The 21,270-nt window shown below is 38.7% G+C and overlaps 1 protein-coding gene across 1 annotated transcript; it reads left to right on the forward strand.

Annotated features, from left to right (window-relative positions):
• Positions 1-786: 786 nt before the first annotated feature.
• LOC147483204 (protein yippee-like) lies at positions 787-5,499 on the forward strand. Its single transcript, XM_086581545.1, has 5 exons — positions 787-1,132; positions 3,921-3,964; positions 4,749-4,857; positions 4,952-5,007; positions 5,082-5,499. The coding sequence occupies exons 1-5, from the start codon at positions 1,037-1,039 to the stop codon at positions 5,164-5,166; spliced, it is 390 nt and encodes a 129-aa protein (XP_086437671.1). The 5' UTR covers positions 787-1,036; the 3' UTR covers positions 5,167-5,499.
• Positions 5,500-21,270: the final 15,771 nt, after the last annotated feature.

A 21,270-nucleotide genomic window follows, 5' to 3' on the forward strand; every position in this document is an offset into this window, starting at 1 on the left:
GGAATGTTGCACGACATTAGTAGTGTGTGGTTTTGGTAAAAAAAAAAAATTGGGCAACATTAGAAGTGGTGTGCGACACTATCACTGGCGCACCACATCCTCATCCGAAACTGCAAATTTACCTCTACGGATGCGGCTAGACAATTGATACCTCTACATTTACCTCCACCTAAAAATGGTTTTTGGCAAAATTTCGAATGGTTCAGGCAAATATACAGTTGATGCCTCCACCTAGAGATGCTCCAAGTAGTGGTCAAAATTTAAAACGGAAAAAGTTACTTAACGGTTGAGATTAAATTGTGTGTCTCGAGATATATGTACTTTTAGACGATGAGAAACTCTAACCTAAAATCAGGAAACAAATTATTACCAAATTTAGGACACCAAATCTAAAAAATATATATTTATTTGTGTACCAAATCTAAATAATACATGGATTTAAGAAAGGAATCAAATACTTATTGAATTCTATATTTTGAGTCGACCAAGAAAGAACCTTAGAAAACGAAAAACTCAAAATTCAATTAGTGATTAAGTGAAGCCATGATTAAAAGATAGGAAGATTTTGGATGTATTAAATCGAGTGGTCCATGCTGAGCTAGATCTAATATTAGATTATAATAAACGAAAGTAATGGATGAAACTAAGAATTCGAATAAATATATTCCTATAAGAATTATATCAAAACTTGAAAAATGAGTTACACAACTCAAATTAAAATATACATGTTTTGTTAGTAGAACTCTTCTTTTACCTTCTAGAGCCAATACATGTACCTTTTATGTCATTGGATGCTAAAAAAAAACTAAACATTAATAATTAATAAAGGGCAGTCGATCTATCTAACGGTCGATAAAACAGGAAATAAATTCCTAAAAAATAATGACAAATTAGGAATGTGATATTGTAAAAGATTAAAAGTTAAAACTTGGACACGTTTCATTTCACTGATAGGTCGGCATTAGCGTAGGTGAGAATGTGACATTATTTTATCTTTATTAGTTAGTTTGTTTTATTTTACAGAAGAAGAAGAAGAATGGGTAGATTGTTTTTGATTGATCTTGAAGGAAGGATTTATAGCTGCAAACATTGTCAAACTCATCTTGGTCTCACCGATCACATTGTTTCCAAGGTCTCATTTCTTTAACATTTTCTTTTTTTTTTACTCATTTATGTTGTGTTTATTGATGAATGGGTGATTTCAAGAAACCTCATTTGTTTCAGTTTAGATGATTTCGATGTGATTGATCATTGCATTTAACTTGATTCGAGGCCTGACTTTTAAATTAACAAAACCTCAATAGTAACATGGTTGGAATAAATGTGGAAGACGTTGTTAAGATCATACAATCATTTCCATTGTTTGCCCTTATTCTATAGCTTTTTTCTTGTGGGTGGAACTAAATCTATTCTCCCTATTTGTGCAACTTGATTCTTTGATAAAAGATAGTCCCGTAAAACTTCAACCCGATGATTGTAATCTTGGTTGAGTTATAAAATGGTGCCAATTAATCCAGTGATAAAATGTGTCATAGGGTAGTATATGCCTGTGGTGATGCGGTAAGAGTAGCACAGTTGTGGCAACAACAAAAGAATTGGCTGTAGTTTGAATGGTAAAGTGGCGATGTGAGTGGAACTTTGTCCTAGTCATAAGAGTGATATGATGAGATGTCTACCCTTGTTGATTGTTTGATTAATGGTGTTAGTGGAATAAGTGTTGAAGGTTTGTGAATGATGTTTAGGTGATGTTGGTTGTGTTGATTTGTTATGGCAGTGATTGTGATGGTAAGTTGGTAATTACATGTTTCATAGAGGTTTTGATGATTGTATAGTAGTAGAGGCGTGACCGGGTTGTGAGGTGATTATGGTAGTGACACCAAATAAAATTTGATCCATTCCTAGCCCCCAGGGGAGGCCAAAGGTAAATCATGGTTGTAGTTGAGGTGGTGCCGCAAGTGGTTGGATAGCATTTGTCGTGGTCAAGAATGACAAAAAGTGGTCTGTGTTGACTACGTGGAAGAAAAATGATAGCAGCAAATCCTGCAGTTTCTACAAATTTTGTGATGAATCTGATAGCTTTATGAGTTCAAATCATCAGACTAACTGAACCCTTTTTTGAAAGTAGGCTGGGGCGGGGAAGGACACTCACAAACCACAAGGATCATACCAGCAGTGTAGCCTCCGTTAATCGAGTAATACTCCCATGTTTGTCCTAATTTGAGTTTCATGTTGTTAGAGATTGATATATAGTGTCTTAGTAACCTTATTTGTAGACATCAGGTATATTATTGATACTTCATAGAGCTGTGATTGTCAAGTAACACTCAGACTGTCTTATTTCTGTTTCGCTTCTGTTAGAGATTGTTTTTAGTAGGTTACTTGTGGACTTCGTGTAAATTAGACTAACTCCAACCCATGACCAAACTGCTATATATACAGAAACCAACCTTCAACCAATCACCAAACTGTTATACTGCCAACCTCATTTCAGTGAAATTGTCATATTCACTCTCATATATAGGATTGATTTTAGCAGAATAGCAATGAGCCTTAACACCACATGATATGACATATCAGCTGAGGAGAGAAGAAGCAGGAGAGAAAAGTGGGATAATTGGGGGGGTAGTTTAGGTAGGAAATTTATCATACACCATATCATGTGGTGTGTGACTCTTGAACTGTTGGAGATGAAAGTGGCATCCTGCCCTATAGTCAAAGTTATAAATTTGATAGAATGGCAGTATATTTCATTGCTACGGTTGGAGATAGTCTTATAAATTTGGTATTTGGTAGACCTCCAATGTCCAAATTAGGCAATAATGACAATATATATTCAAGGGAACTAGACCAGGACTAGATAGCCTTCCAGATAATGATGATATGTGTTAGCTGTTTTGTTTTGCTTTGGTAGTTAAAATTTTACTACCTAAGCCCTTGGATCGATTTTTTCCCCTGTGAAGGAGGGAAGGAAACCCAAGACCTTCGGTCCACCTCCCAAGGCCTGACCAGCTGGTGAGTGGACACTTTTGTAAAATAATCAACTCTTCTTGTTTAATGGCCTGTGCAAAGCTCATGATCTCACCGTCAACATATGGCTTAATCCACTAGAATCATGTAGAACAATCTAATTTAGTGGTCTTAAATGGACCATCTGTTGACCCCCATGTAGGTGCTACGGTCCAACTTAGTGGCCTTAAATGGATCCCCTCTGTGGACCCCATATTGGTGCTAAGGTGCATCCAGCAATTGTGACCACATTTAGGCAGTCTTTTCTCTTGCCTGGCAACTTGAATATTTTGGATTTTTTTTGTCAACTCACTCTTTTGATATTGGAAATTAAAACTAACATTTGTGGTTTGCACATTCTCTTCTGAAAACTCATGAAGTTAAAGGCTTTTTACTGTATACATTCCGTAGATGAGATGGCAAAGCTTGTTTGAGCATTCCTATACTCAATGAGCTTATAAAAGTCAAGGTTTCTTATAGACAGCCCAAAAACCTTGTAATTTAAGACTACATAATATTTTGTTCTGATAGAATTAGCATAAACAAGGATGGCTGTAAACAGAGATATTGTATACTTGGCAGTTTATATGGCACTATGGCTCGTGTCATGTGGTTTCCTTACTTGTGTTGAACTTTTCAAGACTCAGTAATTCAACCAGCAATATTCCTCCCAACTTATCTTGATGTAAAGTAGTTCTCTTACTTTTGATGTTTTAACTGAAATCTGAATCAACCTGATCAATACGACAGAGAAACTTTACATGTAATTGGCTTTTTTCATCATCTCCTACACCTTATCCCGAGATTTTCATCATGTTGAACTGTAGCACTTGTGCTTTTAGTGTGTGATACTTTCTGTCCAAAAATAATTTGAGGGGCAAACATCTAACTCAATGTTTTGTGCCATTTTTCAGTCTTTCCATTGCAGGCATGGGAAGGCTTATCTCTTTAGTAAGGTGTAAGTATTTCGTACTTCCCTGCACAAGATACATTTCATGCTGCTATGTTGAATTATGCATGCGCGGTTTCCGTTTGATATCTTGAAAGATATATGGTTGTTATGTCTATTACAAGGTAGGTATTTTTCTCTTTGGACTAAACTTCTACTGTACATAAGAATTAATCTCGAATTATATCCATATCCAAAGTATTCCATGTCAGACACCTTGTTGGGCTTCACATGTTAGATACATGCGCGAACAAATGTAATAATAATCTTTTTTATTAGTTTACGGGGTTAGCATATATAACACTTCAGTCCATATCCCAACCCAGGATGCACGTTTCCTTGTTCCGTAGGCCTCCAGTCCGTAACTTGAAAATTATCTGTCATTTAACAGACCAGGATGCTCAAAATGTTATCCATATATTAAATTCTGGAGGCAGGCCAAGGCTCAGACTTCAGAGTTTCACAATCCATTTGCATGTGTTATTTTTATTAGAAGATAGGTCATCTGCATGTCCTCATAATAGCCGGTGTCCCGTTGATTTCCCAAATGACTTACACACTCTGCACTATCCAACATACATAGAACTTAAGTATTAGTGTGATTGTCTCTTTGGAGGCTCAGGTCCACATACACTCCTCCTTTCACATTAGTTAGTATGGCATAACCTTCTCACTCTGTGCAATCCAAGTCCAACGTGGATAAGTCATGCCTTCCTGCTATTACTTAAAAAGTTTATTCTTTTGGAACCTCAGATTGATCACTGATATATTTTCTTTTACTGATTTTTGACAGTGTGAATGTCACACTTGGAGAATTAGAAGAACGAATGATGATGACAGGGATGCACACTGTTGCTGACATATTCTGTGTCAGCTGTGGATCAATTGTGGGGTGGAAATATGTAAGATCAGACAACAAGAGCTTCTGGACATATTCTGTAATTCTGTATGCGTGTATAGATATGTGTCTGATGGCTATTTTTTTTTTTTTTTCAGGAATCTGCTCATGAGAAGGCTCAGAAATACAAAGAAGGGAAATTTATTCTAGAGAGGTAGGTCTATGGGGATTAATATGATTTATGTTACCAAAAAGGAGTTCTTTAATTGAATTTTCTACTTTGAGCAGGTTTAAGGTGACGGGGCCTGATGGAAACAGCTACTGGGCACATCATGAAGCTCCAGTTGTTGGTAGTGACGCAGATGACGCTTGATTCCACCTTGCACTGATGTTCTTCACCCATTCTAACTGTACATATTCTGCACTGAATTCTTGAACATTTGTAATTTCTCATTGTAGCAGTCAGACAAACTACCTCAACAACGTAGATTTACATTCCTTTCTCATTGTAAATCAGTAGATATCCAAGTTCTGTTTGGACCATTGTGCACCCAGTGTATAAGTTGGTAAGCTGGTGAAGAACCTGCCATCTGGAATTCTGGAACACTATAATGCTCACTTTCTGAAATCGTGGGTAACATTTGGAACCCCACCGTTGATGGATGAAATGAAGTATCATTTAATGGCATATTTAGTTTTCTGAGAACCTCTTTCTATTTGTTGGGCCATCTATACATTTTGAAGCTTACTGTTGCCGCAATGGATTTTATAACACTACGACAAGGTATGCTTTCTCGTGTTGATACTGCCTGGACTATCGTAAAACATGGTTGGAGACTTGGGGTGAGAGACTATAGTGCCGTAGTGATGTATGCTCAAAATGCTTAGAACAAGACAAAAACAAGGCAATCTTTGGTCGATCACCTCAGTTTATATTAGGATCTCGCGAATACTCAATTTTTTACTAAAGGGAGCTTTTGGTTCTGCTGAGTTGAGGAAATTTAACTCGAGGCATGAAGCAGGAGAAGCCACTCACTAAAGTTCACCCTGCTATCACATATACTGATATACGTAGTTCATTTATCGACATTGGCTAATGGAATCACTGCAATTAGTAGCCAAACAAAACATTTAAAAGCAACTTATTTCGGTAAATATATACACCTAGGCAACAAGGAGCGTAGCCACTGAGAGGGGCAGTTACTACTTAGTATTTAGTAATACTGTAATAGTACCAAAGATTTTTTTTTTTTCGGAAAAACACTCGGACTGATACCTATTAGGCTAAGTCCAATGGTTTGGTGTAGCAAAACACCAAACCACAATAGCACAGTGGATACCGTTAGTGGGATAGCGAAATCAAACCTAATGGTTTATTTTTTCACCCGCCAGTGTCACTGGCGGGCAGCCCAAAATATTTAATATAATATCGACTTTTGTTACCCGCCATCAGCAGTGGCGGCCAAGAGATAGTTTGACCCGAAGGAAAGCTTTGAACGGGGATACAGTTGTGGTTGGCAGTTGGCTCGGTCATAAAAGTTAGATAAAGCATGATTTCTAGGTTCACTTCATGGCCTCTTGACACATGTGCGTATAAGTCCAATTTGATACCCTTGTATGTAAAATTGATGCCTTCATAGTTCGTACATACAAAATAAGATTGAACTACGTGATGACTGTAATATCGACTTTTGTTACCCGCCATCAGCAGTGGCGGCCAAGAGATTAAAAAAAAAAACAAATTTTTTTGTACGCCACTCCCACAGGCGTGTAGCTAATTATCTCCCCATTTTACCCTTTCAGTAAAAAAAACACCCAAAACTAAAAAAAAAAAGTATGATAGAATGGTAATTGCATAAATTAAGTTATTAAAAAAACAAAAAAATATAGAATTCAATGCTAACCGCCAGTGGGAGTGGCGGGTGGAAATATTGATTGAATGGTAACCGCCAGTGGGAGTGGCGTGCAGAGTTATTTGAAAATGAAAATAAATTTCTAACCGCCACTCGCTATGGCGTGTAGAGTTATTTCCCTTTTTTTTCTTGGCATCGGCTCGTGTAGAGCATACGCTATCGCGTTAAAAGTGATCAATAAATAGAGAAGTTTATAAAGATAGCGTTGGCGGTATAACGTTTTAACGTACCATTGGATCACATTTTACGTGAAATTTAGTGTTTTGCCGCACCATTGGACTTAGCCTTAGCTGAACTTAAGCACTCGTAATTTGAGTTGGCGTATATTGATTTTAAACCTCTTCTGGGACAAAAAACAGCTGCTAAAACAAGCCCCTAACTCCTCATACACAGGGACACTATTTTAGCATTCAGCAAAACAAAGATCACACGGTGAGTAGTTTAATAATGCTAAGTCCAATGGTGCGGCAAAACACCAAATATCACGGAAATTCTAATTCAATGGTGCATCAAAACGCTAATGATAAGAGCCCAAAACTGTAGTTTTAACCCCTTAATAATCATACTGTTAGACCAATTATGTGAATAATAAGTAAGAGTTAACACCGATTACGCTGTTTTTATGCATTTCGAAGCTTCAAAGTCCATTATGTGCGAGAAATGTACCAATTTTAGCGAGATACATGAGCAAAAGTCAGCCAGAACTTCCGAAGCCGTATCTTTGGACTCGACCTCGAATTGGGCATACCTTATGTCAAAACGACCGGCTCGGAAAGAGCTTTGTAATGGTCCAAGCCTTGACCCAATCAGAGGAGCAGAAGTGGACGAAAAGTCTGTGGAAGTCAACTGCAGCTGAAGAGGCCTTTTGATCGAAAGAATTGGGTTTGGGCCCGATTCTCTGCCCAAACCCCTCGCTCCAAGCCCATGCACGAATTTTGGATCTGAATGTATAAGAACAAAAGCTTAAGTCTTTGTTAATGGTAGGTAGATAGATAATGGTAGATTAATTAGTAGAGAATTAGGGTTCATAGCTTAGAATAGAAAGTAGCCATTAAAATAGCTTCTAGATCTAGATTTAATTGTTTTTCTTTAATTAGTTTCAAATCCCTTATTAGATTAAACCTTTGAATCTTGTTCTTCATTTGATTAGATCAATAAAGTAGTATTCTTTATCCATTTCGTTTTTGTCAATTCCAATTCTAGATCTAATTTCAATTCATGTCCTTAGTTCAATTTAGTCATTAAATTAGATTTCATTATTGTTTAATTAAATAAATTTCAATGCTTTATATTATGTTTAGTTTTAATATAAATGGAAATGATTATGAATGATTCAAGGCTAAACCTCCATTAGGGGGTTGTGAAGCCTTGATGAAAGCTTCGAGTCCGATTATCGTAGAAGTCGTTGTAGCTTCTATTCCACTCTAGAAATGATTAGTTCACCATGAGAATGGGTTTAATTGTTCACATGCTAGTTATGATTGGTAGAAATGCCATGTATAATTAGAGATTAGGAATAACCAATTGTTCAAGGGCGATTCATTCGGATTACTGACGATTATCTTCGTCGTTAGTGGATTAAGTTGAAGTTAAGGTGGAATCAATCCCCTCTAACTCCTTATCATAGAATCAACGTAGCATTCCCGTAGTATTCGATAACCCACTAGTTGCATCTTGTGGTTAGTTGCATCGTAGTATAATTCCTTCAGAAAACTCTCATAGACTTAAAAACGACTAGTTAGATTAGAAAACATCCATGCTAGAGCACTAGGAGTGGAACGAACTCTATCTACTCCCCATATCTCAATTGGTTGAGAGTAGAATAATTCTTTGATAAACAAGATAGCATCAGTAAAAAGTTTAGTTTACTTACGTTTTGGATTCGTAGTTCATTTCGTAGGTAGACGATCCATTTTACGTTTATCAAATGGCGCCGCTGCCATCTTAGTTGCACTTTATCATTGTTTTCATAATAGAATTAGTAATTTTTAAGTCCCATTTCACCCACCCACCCTTGTTTGATTCATACCGTGGTTGCTTTTCAGCTTTGGAAAAATTCCGAGAAAACGACTGAAGCCAGCCGCTTCAAAGAGAGCGACGCCGCTATCTTCTTCGACTTCGCTTTATACACGAAGGCCGCTCACGCTTCAAAGAGAGCGCCGACCAGCGCTATCTTATCGAGCTCGACTTTGCCTTGAAGCGCTGAGCGCTTCAAAGAGCGCGACCAGCCTATCTTACTTTGGAGCTCGACTTTGCCTTGAAGGCCCAGCTAAAAAGAGAGCGCCAACCAGCTATCTTCATCGGAGCTCGACTTTGCCTTGGCAGAGCCACCTAAGATAAGAAGCGCCAGCGCCACTTCTCTGAAATTCCGTGATTTCCACGGTTTGATTTGAATTTCGAGTTGTCAAGTTTTTCGTGTTCTATTCTCTTATATACACTCTAACACGCCAGAACAAGACGCTATTCATAAGCGAAGCAAGGGGACTTGTCGGTATTCCTTTCTTCCACACCTCGCGATCTCCTCGTTAGAGGTTTATACTAGTATATCGAATTGTTTGGAGTGTTGCATGTGTAGTTAAGCTCGACTTAGTCTTGCATGAGATTAAGGTCCAGTGGTCGCACAAAACACCAACGTAAATACACAACAACATCAACAATCAAGTCTATCTAGTATACCACACACTACACCTCTAGCTACTATTCCACACACACCACCACGATATAATGGGGAAGAAAGAGAGACTCCTCTCTGGACTTCTACAAAGCCTCGAGCGATAGCCCCAAATCTTGCATCGTTCTAGCAAACCCGGTGAATGGGATTTGAGAATCCCTCCAAATATTTTTAATTTGTTACCCGCTTTTCATGGTTTAGACCATGAAAAACCTTACCAAACATCGCTGTAGGATTGAACAAGTCCTAACAACATTCCACCATCCTACGGTTGGTTCGAACAAATTAAATTAAGGGTATTCCCTTTCACCTTAGCCGATAAGGCGGCTTTGTTAACGCCCAAAGCCTAATTTTCATGGACTCGTGGGCTAAACTTGTTCACCGTTTATGGAACATTTTACCCACCCCTAAAGACGGATGAGATGCTTTCTAAGATTCATTTCTTTTCGACAAAATCCTCATGAAACATTTTCGAGGCTTGGAATCGCTTTCACCGATCTGCTTATAGAGTGTCCACATCATAACTTAATAAAGACACGTTAGTTAGTGCCTTTTTCAAAGGACTTCAACATCACCATAAAGAAGTCCTTGACATAATGAACGGGGTAGTTTCTTAAACAAAGGAGCCTCTGAGGCTTATAAATTTTAGAGGACCAAACTAAAGCGTAATAATAATTGGGGGTAGTGACGATTACTCCCGCTCCGCTAGTTCTTCTTCCACCTGATTAAAAGGCTACCAAGATGTTTGAGGTTAAATCGATCCCCGAGCTTAAAACTCTAATCAATCCCTCACAAAAAAGGTAGATGCCATTTCAGTACAACAAAAGCCAATCCCGTATGAATGTAAATTCAAATCCATGTAGTTTCTGTTGGAGCCCTCGAGCATCCCTAATCCCATCGTCCTATAGCCTATGAACAGGGCTTGTTCCATTAATAGTGAACCTAACCCTTTGGAGACAAAAAATCCCAACTTCGTTGGAGGAATAACCAACAAGTCACACCTCGCGGTACAATAATCAATATGTTAAAGCCAACGCAGCCTTTAACCAAGCTCCACTACGACAAGGACAGAGTCCGGGTAATTTTAATAATTATAACAACCAAGTGCAACCTCGACAAGGTCAAGCACAAGGTCAAGGTAATTATAATAATTATAATGCTAATAGAGGTATCGTTCCGTAAATAATAACTATCAAAATCCACCAATAAATAATTCACGGAAATAGTTCCAAAGAATAACCACCCGTGAACACTACACCCACCCAACCGGATCGTCTTTGACACCTTTATACAAGTGAGCCAAAACTTTTCCAAACCATGGCTCAATCCAACCAACAAAAAACTTCTATAATCCAGTAACTAATCTAACCCAACAAATTGGCTCAAGATAAAGCCCAAACCAAAGGTGTGTTTCCGTGTAACGCAATACCTAATCCTAAAACAACAAACACGACCTTTGAGGTAACGGATAATACTAGTAATGAATATGAAAATGTAGGTGAGCTAAATGCCATCACCACTCTCCGCTCCGCAGAGTGGTTGATAACAAAGTAACTATGCCTATAGTTACCCCACCAAGAGCCCCTACACCGCCATATTACTAGATAATTGAAATAGAAACCAAGAGCCTACCACCGTAGAGGTACCGGTTACAACACAACCAAAGAAACAGAAAGCTACGGTAAAACATCCAGTGATACCATTGCTAAATATAGACGAAACCACCGCTTCCACAAAAAATTAGCCATGTTAACTAAGGATACAAATTATGAGGAGATTAGGGATGTTTTTAAGAATCTAACTATAAACCTTCCCTTCCTCGAAGCTATTAAAAGCTACCACATCATGCTAAGTTTCTTAAGGAATTGTGTACTACTAGGCGCGTAAGACCAATATACCAAAAGACGCTTTTTAACGTAACAATTCCCAACCTTATCCAACATAATGGAATTGTTAAGTACAAGGACCCTCGGTCGCCCCTATCAGATAATGCACCTTAGAGATTCCTATACGACGACCGCTTTATTAGACACGGGGCTAGTGTTAACTTACTCCCATTTTATTTGTACGCACAAATAGGTCTAGACAAGATGCAACCCACTAAAATGACGTTGCAATTAGTCCGATCGGCCTATTAAGTATCCTAAGGGTGTAGTCGAAAATGTGTTGGTAAAAGTTCGTGATTTCTACTATCCTATTGATTTTGTAGTCCTCGATACGTAAGTCGCTAACGACTCATTCCCCATCATTTTAGGGCGTCCTTTCTTGGCAACCCGCCAACGCGCTCATTAATTGCCGTGATGGTTCAATGTCCATGTCTTTTGGCCATCTTGTCATTGAAGTCAATGTTTTAAAACAAGGACACAAGCACCCGATTCGCCTATGGATGGAGAGGTTAGCATGATCGAGCTTTTTGCTCGAGATTATTTCAACAACACGTTCCCCGATAGTCATATGCCCCAAAATTCTTTCCTTTGGAAAGTCGGACTCAATATTTTCATTCCTACACTAGTCGATACACATGTTATTGACGAGGGATGGGATAGATGACTTTCAAAGACGTAGAGGACTACCATAGTAATGTGGATATGACCAATCTAGATGGGAATTCGATGAGTTTCTTCCGAGTAGGTGACAATTCACCCTATCAAGAACTAACTTGCACAACAACCACCTCGATGCCCCTCCTTCCACCCTTTTCAAAGGAACCCGAGTTTGCACTTTCGATCCCGCGTTGTTTCTTCAGGCTCTATAATTTTTAAATCCTCCTAGCAAACAGATACTTGGAAGGACAAACTTTGTGACACCTTCATTTTCAGAATTGAGACAGTCCCTACACACACAATGAATGAACGAAGTTCGATGCTAAAACCACATCCTCATTGTTATACAAAGTCGCCTTTCTAAAACTTATCCATATCTACCATATTCTCCACAACCATTCACTTTTCCACACTTATTTACTAGAACACCCACTCATTCAAAAATGAAAAGAAGGTGCATGATAGGTTACACAATAAGGTTACCCAACTTCGTTTGATTCCACTAGGGTCGAGTCGTAGGGAAATCTTGGTGTTTCATTGTATTTGGATATGTTTGTTTTGATATTTATTTATGGAATGATCCACAACTATTTCGGTTGTTGATATATGATCAACCGCATGTTCATACATATGTCTTAGATAAAGTCTTGAGTATCCCACTATAAACGACTCAATTTCTGTGTTGGTGCATTTCCTTTCATTCCAATATATTGGTGAGTGCACCATTAAGGTAACCGGGCCCTCCCTATGGAGTGTGTGGTATGTAAGTACGGGATCCTAAGTCCACGGTTCACATAGTTCACGCTTTCCACTCTTGCATGTGTTCTCTGATTTTTGAGTCATGTTTCTCTATGGTGTGAATTATGTCTTTATTGCTTATTGTTTTTCCTTCTAAAACTAAAATAAAAAATAAAAAAAATAAAATAAACATAGTAATCTAGGAAGTCTCGAATCGACTTTAAAAGACCCATCGCTAAAACAAATTTTCTAAGCTTCGTTGTAAAAATTTGTTTGGGGTGGGTGTTTGTGTTTCTGTACTAAAATGTTTTATGTCCCATTAGAGTTGCTTAGGCCGTTTTATTGTATTACGATTCGGATTGACATGATCTATTCATTTAGATTTCATTCGTTCGCGATAACTTACGCCACGCACGCACTTCGAGGCGTTTTCCACTATCTCGTAGGTCATCCGAAGTCGGAATAGAGTGTTTTATGGATCATTGGATAGGAAATTCTCTCCTGATCATTTCCATATCTCATTCGCAAAAATCGGACATGTAACGGCGGAATTTTGATTTGAAATTTGCGAAAAAATCGAAAAATCGAAAATTTTGATTTTGGGCTTGGGCCCAACTTCAACTTCACCAGCCCATGGAGAGCGCCGCCGCCTTTTTACATTCTCACGCAACAGTTCATCTCTTTCATCTTCCACCGCCATTAACATCTTCCTAAAAAAAAAAAAAAAAAATCAAAATTAAAAAATAATACCATAAACCCACGCCAAAAATCATATCCCAACCCATTTTTGTTTGCAAACACCAATCAAAACAAACTCCACCAATTTAAAACTCGAAAAACCACCGAAAAATCAAACCAATTGGTGCTGCCGCCACCACTCCACCACCTCCACTGTTCTTCAAGTCGGTCAAGTAAAACCACCACCACCACATCTTATTTAAACCCCAAAACCGTAATCAAACTCTAAATGGCTCAACGCCGTATTATACCGGAGCAGATTTTCACCGCCGACCATTTCGCGGCTTTTTACGGTGAAATGGCTAGTAGAGACTGAATAGTCTTCGGTACTTTCGACCGAAGACTTCTACCATGAAGACTTGGTCGACGGTTCTACAACACCGGAGTTGGAGGAGTCGGATTTTGTTTTGGTGAAGAAGAGGAGGGAGTTGACTACGGGTTTTTTGGTGAGATTCTAGGCATTCCGCTTTAGAATCAATCTGATGCCGCTTTTACGGATACCCGGTTTGATCGGTTGAGCCGTTGATGGGCGTTCTCGCCATCAATGGGAGCTACAATCCAAACTCCCATTGTAATGCGCCAAGCTTCTCGAGGACCAACCAACCGCTACCCGGTGGATTGGGTCGAATGTCCTAGGCAAGGACAAGGTCAGATGACATCGGTCCGACCTGCCTCCACGTCCCTATGGATACTCCAGAGCGGAAGTATTTCGATTTCAGATCCCGAGTTTTTGCTTGAACATGATCGAGGTTCTGGACGGTCGTTGGCACCTCTTCCGCGGCTTATCACTAAGATCATGTTGAAGATGAAGGCAACTCCGGCTCGAGGGATTTACATTACCCCCGCACGGGAACCCGCCAGATTTATAGGGAGTGTGTCCAACAAGTCCGAAATTGCCGAGGATAGGGGAACGGGATGAGGAGGATGGCACTTGCTTTGATACTGGATGCCTTCCAGAGGTGTTGTCCGATGCCGAAGCGCATGACTATGCTACATAGGGCATCGTTCCTCACTCAACAACTCTGTCGGCCGACCTCCCGACTTCGACGAGCGACTATTCATCGCAACTTCGAGCTCCCGCACCCGAGAGGGAGGATGAGAGATGGGAGCAGGCGGTATCGAGATGGAAGCCCAAATACCGGTTTAGAGTAGATATGCTAGCACGCTTCCCACCTCATCTGATTTCTACGCCTCGAGGACACAAATGCTAGGCATGAAAAGTCGTCGACGGAGGACGACCGCTTCTTTGGACCTTCCGGAGCCCGAGCCACCACTAGAGATCAGACCCTCCCCTCCACCGGTGGCGAGGTGTTTAGAGAGGATGAGGAGTGATAGTCCCGTTATTTATGTTTTAGTAGTTGTTGTTTTATTTACTTTTGTTGTCTTTATTATAATGTAATTTTTATTTCAAGAATGTGAATTTTGTAGTGATAATCCAATGAAAATTTTAATATAAGGGGTTATTTTCAGTTTGTGTGCTTGTTTCATATTAATCCCACCTTCCAAACTTGTTTGGGGTGGTTTGATCATTTCACGCTTTATTTTTATAAAACCCTAGTGTTAGAATTTCATCATGAGTAAGTGTGAAAATATGGTCAGATAGGCATATCTATGATTGAGAATCATTGTAGGATGAAATCTAGATTAAATAGGTACATTCACCATAATATCCAAATAAGAGATAATTGGGTTTGAATTAGAATCCGGGATATGAGTTGTTTCCGCTTTCGAGTTTGGAAATTTTAGGATTTCCGGAACCGCGAAATTAGTTTTGGCAACTTTCCGATCCATTCTAACAACTTTAAGCCTATATAAACTTGATACAATCTATCCTCACAACTCACACTACACCTAAACTCCATCACTCACCCTTCAAACCCGCGATTCCCCCGCTTTAGACTTCATTTTCGCATTTCAGAATCTTCGAGCGCCAAGCGCTTAGTTAGAAGGCCTTCGCTCTACAATTCTGTCGAAAAAATTTGGTCGAGAAGGCCAGCGCTAGTCGAGCGCGACCAGCTTAAGTTATCGAAATCAAAATACAAAAGACCGCCCGCTTCTAGTCGAGCGCGACCGCTTAAGTTATCGGGAAATCAAAATACAAAAGGCGCCCAGCCGACGACTTTCTCGGACCGAAATTTTCCAGTTTTTCGCGTGTAGTATCCGAATCATTCGCAGCTATTCCAAAGCGTAATTTTGAGATGACATCTCCAATATTGATACCGAACAGTCTTTTCAAGATTTGTTCCAAAGCACTACTTTTACGGTGCTTGGTTTCACAGAGGTGATCACATACGTTGGTCGAACCTCTTATGGTAAGACCGGGTGAACTTTATTCTCCAAAGACTTGCATCTTATTTTTATAATAACTGCATTTTCTTTGAGAGACCGGACGGAGAACAAGTGTTCTCCATCAACATTGACGATGAACCAATGGAGATTACCGTGTTCTTGCTAGCATTTGTTCTTGGACTTGCTATGCCCGAGATACAAGACCCATGGTGCTATTATTGGGTCGATAATATGCATGTCTACACTTACGAAGTCTTTGCACGAGGCTTATGGGGCGGCATTTTCCAGATTGAGGACCAAGGGGACTATAACGCGTTACCCTTGGTAGCCCGGCCCATGAACATAGGAACTGTATGTTTTGGATAATGCTAAACATTTTAGGGAATGGCGTTTTTCTTCCGTGAATGACGCCACTTGCGCCGTTTTCATTGCTTTAGCCAATGGACGGTTCTATGACCTTCCTTAACTTTGATGTCTAGTTTAGCACGAGCCTATACTATGAGGCATAAGTACCTTCTTATGCCCGCTCTAATTTCAATGATTATGCTATGTTTCTTTCCTGCTTTTTTGTACACGCTTCACGGATTGGATTAAGGTAGACACGGTCGACCCACCAATAGTATTATTATTCGATCTTTCCGCAATGACTTGGCATGGGTGGCGGATACAACCTCACCAGGTTGCACCCTACACCCCATCGCACCAAGTGGCACTTAATAGGTTAGCAACCATAGATGATAAATGGCGTGAAGCCCGCAAATTATCATAGCATGGCAGATCGCTGAAGGAACCTCACTTCTTTATGTAGAGAGGATGACGAAGATGACGAATAACAACGGGAGTGGAGGTAAGTTTTATTTTCTGTTAGTGTCCGCTATGTCCCAAGCAATTTAATTAGGTTAACCCCATAATGGGTGGAACTCTTATAGAGTTGTCGTCGGTTTTATTTCCTATATTAGTACGCTCTAACATTGTTTTGCGATGTTTCGAATTTCACGCTTCAATGGTATTTTTCCTACCCTCTTTATTTACAATGCTTTGAGGACAAAGCATGTTTCTTGTTTGGGGGCATAGAATCACGTGTAATTAAGACATCCGTTAGGATATAGATATATATAATATGCATTTGTTTTCTAGTTAAAATTTCAAAAATTTAAAAATATAAATAAATAAGTTTATGCTATACACTTAGGAATATTGGTATTGTTTTCTTTCTCCATGCTCTTAACAATCTAGAAGTCTCACATAGCTGTTGCATCGTAATAATTGTTAGAAACTTAGGTTAATAATGTAGGTAATAATCTTTGCATCTATCTATAAATATATTACGTGAGTATCTATGATTGTTAGCGAAAGAAGTTTCTCAAATCTAGGCTAGAGTACTTATTCTACAAATCTCGTGAGAATATAGCCTAAAGCCTTATATGATGAGCTAAACATTTGAGAAATGACACAAGGGAGAAGTAAAATCTGGATAGAAAATCACACGCCCACTTGCTTGATCACTAAACCATATCCTAAGTGAGAATTTAGGCGCTCTTTTTTGATATATATAGCCGTAAATTCAAACCTATGAATTATTTTCCGCTAGTCACCACTCGAGCCCGTTCTTTAGCCTTCCATACACCACAATTCCTTTACCCCTGCTACAAAAACAAAACAAAAAAAAAAAAAAAAAGAATAAATCAACCTACCCAATTTAGAATAAGTCCGGAATAGAATGAGTGAAGAAAGAAGAAGAGAAAAACCTGTGTAAACAAAAATTGTTACTTGCTTCAGAAAATAAAGAAAAGAAGTTTCCATCCAAAGAAAAGAAAAATAGAAATAAAATAAAAAACTCCAAAAAAAAAAGAATAAAAAAAGGTCAAAAAGCCAAAGAAAAGAAAAGAAAAAAAATGGCTAAGGATGGAAACAAAGTATAGAAGCAAAAGAAAATAACAAGGTTTTCTAAGTTACATAATAATGAAGACTCTATTATCTCGACTTGTCCTTTTGAATATCCATTTCCTTCCTTCTTAAACCATCTCCTAATCCCTGTAACACCTAATAAAGACCTCTAGCTCAATTAGGAATAGGTTAGTGTGATAGTAAGTGGCAGATGTGTTTGATTGACCCCGGCTTCCTTGTTGTCATTGAGATTGTAAGGTAAAGTGTGCCCAATCGCATTAATCGGAGTAGCTTAAACTTGAGTGCAAAAATCGAGTGTTGTTTCTTGACTATTATTGTGAGAACCTACTTAAGGACGCTTATTCCGAAGTTTCGAAACAAACCCGCTAAACATTTGATAAGTACTACCACTCATTGTATATATGTTTATTGTAGATGATTGATTATTATGCATATATTAACTTAGGGTTTTGACCGGTTATTCTTATATAATTGCTAGAGAGATGTATAGATAGTTGAGCATGAATAAGGAAACAATAGTTTTATTTTCTTAGTCGTTGTAGTATAGATGAAGTTTGTGAGTACCTTCATCGAAAAACTCTCACGAGGCTATAACTCGTCCACTAGGAATTCCTAGTGGTTTAAGGCCTTGTTGCATATGGTCAATGCAATCGCACTCAAACGAGAGTAGTTAGAACTCCATTTTGGTCACTTATTCTAATTTCTCATATTTTGCTTGAGGACAAGCAAAAATGCTTTGCTTTGGGGTGGTTTGATAAGAGCCCAAAACCAGTAGTTTTAACCCCTTAATAATCATACCGTTAGACCAATTATGTGAATAATAAGTAAGAGTTAACACCGATTACGCTGCTTTTATGCATTTCGTGCTTCAAAGTCCATTATGTGCGAAATGTACCACTTTAGCGAGATACGTGAGCAAAAGTCGCCAGAACTTCCGAAAAGCCGTATCTTTGGACTCGGACCTCGAATTGGGCATACCTTATGTCAAAACGACCGCTCGAAAAGAGCTTTGTAATGGTCCAAGCCTTGACCCAATCAGAGGAGCAGAAGTGGACGAAAAGTCTGTGGAAGTCAACTGCAGCTGAAGAGGCCTTTTGGATCGAAAGACCGGGTTTTGGGCCCGATTCTCTCGCCCAAACCCCGGCCCAAGCCCATGCACGAATTTTGATCTGAATGTATAAGAACAAAAGCTTAAGTCTTTGTTAATGGTAGGTAGATAGATAATGGTAGATTAATTAGTAGAGAATTAGGGTTCATAGCTTAGAATAGAAAGTAGCCATTAAAATAGCTTCTAGATCTAGATTTAATTGTTTTTCTTTAATTAGTTTCAAATCCCTTATTAGATTAAACCTTTGAATCTTGTTCTTCATTTGATTAGATCAATAAAGTAGTATTCTTTATCCATTTCGTTTTTGTCAATTCCAATTCTAGATCTAATTTCAATTCATGTCCTTAGTTCAATTTAGTCATTAAATTAGATTTCATTATTGTTTAATTAAATAAATTTCAATGCTTTATATTATGTTTAGTTTTAATATAAATGGAAATGATTATGCGAATGATTCAAGGCTAAACCTCCATTAGAGGGGGTTGTGAAGCCTTGATGAAAGCTTGAGTCCGATTATCGTAGAGTCGCCAGATTTTTTCTATTCCACTCTAGAAATGATTAGTTCACCATGAGAATGGGTTTAATTGTTCACATGCTAGTTATGATTGGTAGAAATGCCATGTATAATTAGAGATTAGGAATAACCAATTGTTCTCAAAGCAGCTCAATTCGATTACGATTAAATTCGTCGTTAGTGGATTAAGTTGAGTTAAGGTGGAATCAATCCCCCTCTAACTCCTTATCATAGAATCAACGTAGCATTCCCGTAGTATTCTGATAACCGACTAGTTGCATCTTGTGGGTAGTTGCATCGTAGTATAATTCCCTTCGTAAAACTCTCATAGACTTAAAAACGACTAGTTAGATTAGAAAACATCCATGCTAGAGCACTAGGAGTGGAACGAACTCTATCTACTCCCCTATATCTCAATTGGTTGAGAGTAGAATAATTCTTTGATAAACAAGATAGCATCAGTAAAAAGTTTAGTTTACTTACGTTTTGGATTCGTAGTTCATTTCGTAGGTAGACTATCCATTTTTTACGTTTATCAGCTAACCCGCCAACGCTATTGGTATAAGTTTATCTATCTATAGCGCCAGTTTTAACGAGATAGCGTCAAGTCTACACGCCAGTATGAGTGGCAGGTAGAAGAAATTTAAGCCACACGTCACACTATGTGGCAGGTAGATTTTTTTTTTTAAATCTTTTTTCCCACACGCCTTTGGGAATGGCGGCTGGAGAGTGGAGAGTCTAAAAAAACAAAATTCCTTCCCATATACGCTATTGGTAGTAGCGGCTGTCTAAAAAAGCGCACCGAACCATTGGACTTAGCCTAAAGCAAGTCAATCTTGTCCTCTGAGTCAGAATCAAATATAAAATTCGTCATTCCCTTTTTTTCTACGTTTTTTATGTGGGTTAACTAGTACTACGGTATTACCCCTATACATCTCTCTAAAAAATAAGGGTGGAACTCGGGCGGATTGGGTCAGGTTGAGGCCTAACTCGAGTTTTAAATGCTTCAACCCAAGCCCTAGTCGGTCCTTAAATTTCCAGCCCAAGCCCAACTCAGGTTGGTCAAGTTGGGTCGGATTAATTGGTCAAGTTTCTCGGTTTCAATATTAAACAGTGAAGAACTCAACGCTTTTTCACTGTTAAATAAATAAATTAAGAAATAAATAACACCGAAATTCAATATTCTAACTAAATCAAAGGGATTTGATTATTTTAAAGGAAAACTAACCTGATTGATTCAATTATTCTCTCTAAAATTGATATTCTCAACCTTATTTTTGACAATAATAAATTCTTAATTATAAGGAAACAATATAAGATAATAGAAGAAATGGAATATATACGTATATATATGCAAACGGGCACGGGTTTTTTGGTTATTTGATATTCTAACCCGAGCTCAACTTGAAACTGAGTCGGGTTTTGATTTTACAAGACCAAGCCCGAACCACGCATCTAAAATGTTAGTCCAGGACCAACATCGGGCTTGGGATAACCCGACCCAAGTTCCACCCCTACTAAAAAATAAAGTCCAATTGGATGACCGTGTTTTGTTTTCAGTGTATTTCGGGTACCCTTTTTATGTTTAGACTTTAGAGTGAAGTCATTGGTTTCTATTTCTTAGAGGGTAAGAGCATCTCTAGGTGGACGCATTCGTGGTCGCATTCTTCAAATTTGAAAAAATGCATCGGAATTTTCCGGAATTCCAACTTTAGGTGGTCGCATTCGTGGTCGCATCACATGTTTGTTCGCATTCTTGTTTGCAAATTTGGCAATTTGGATGCGGATGGGGGGCGACAATAGTAATGTCGCGCGCCAGTACTAATGTAGTGCCACTTTTTTTACTTTGACCACAACAAAGCCGCGCCATTACCACTGTCGCGCGCCACTCCTACTGTCGCGTGCTCCAACGGGCAAAAAACGGCCGGATTTCTACCTTCTATATCTACACTCATCTCCTTCTTCATTTTACACACACTCAACTCAAACATTTGCATCAAACAACTCAACCATTTCACATCAATCCTTAACAAACAACACACATATTGCGAAAAA

This window comes from Coptis chinensis, chromosome 8 (assembly GCF_015680905.1).
Source record: "Coptis chinensis isolate HL-2020 chromosome 8, ASM1568090v1, whole genome shotgun sequence".
NCBI lineage: Eukaryota > Viridiplantae > Streptophyta > Magnoliopsida > Ranunculales > Ranunculaceae > Coptis > Coptis chinensis.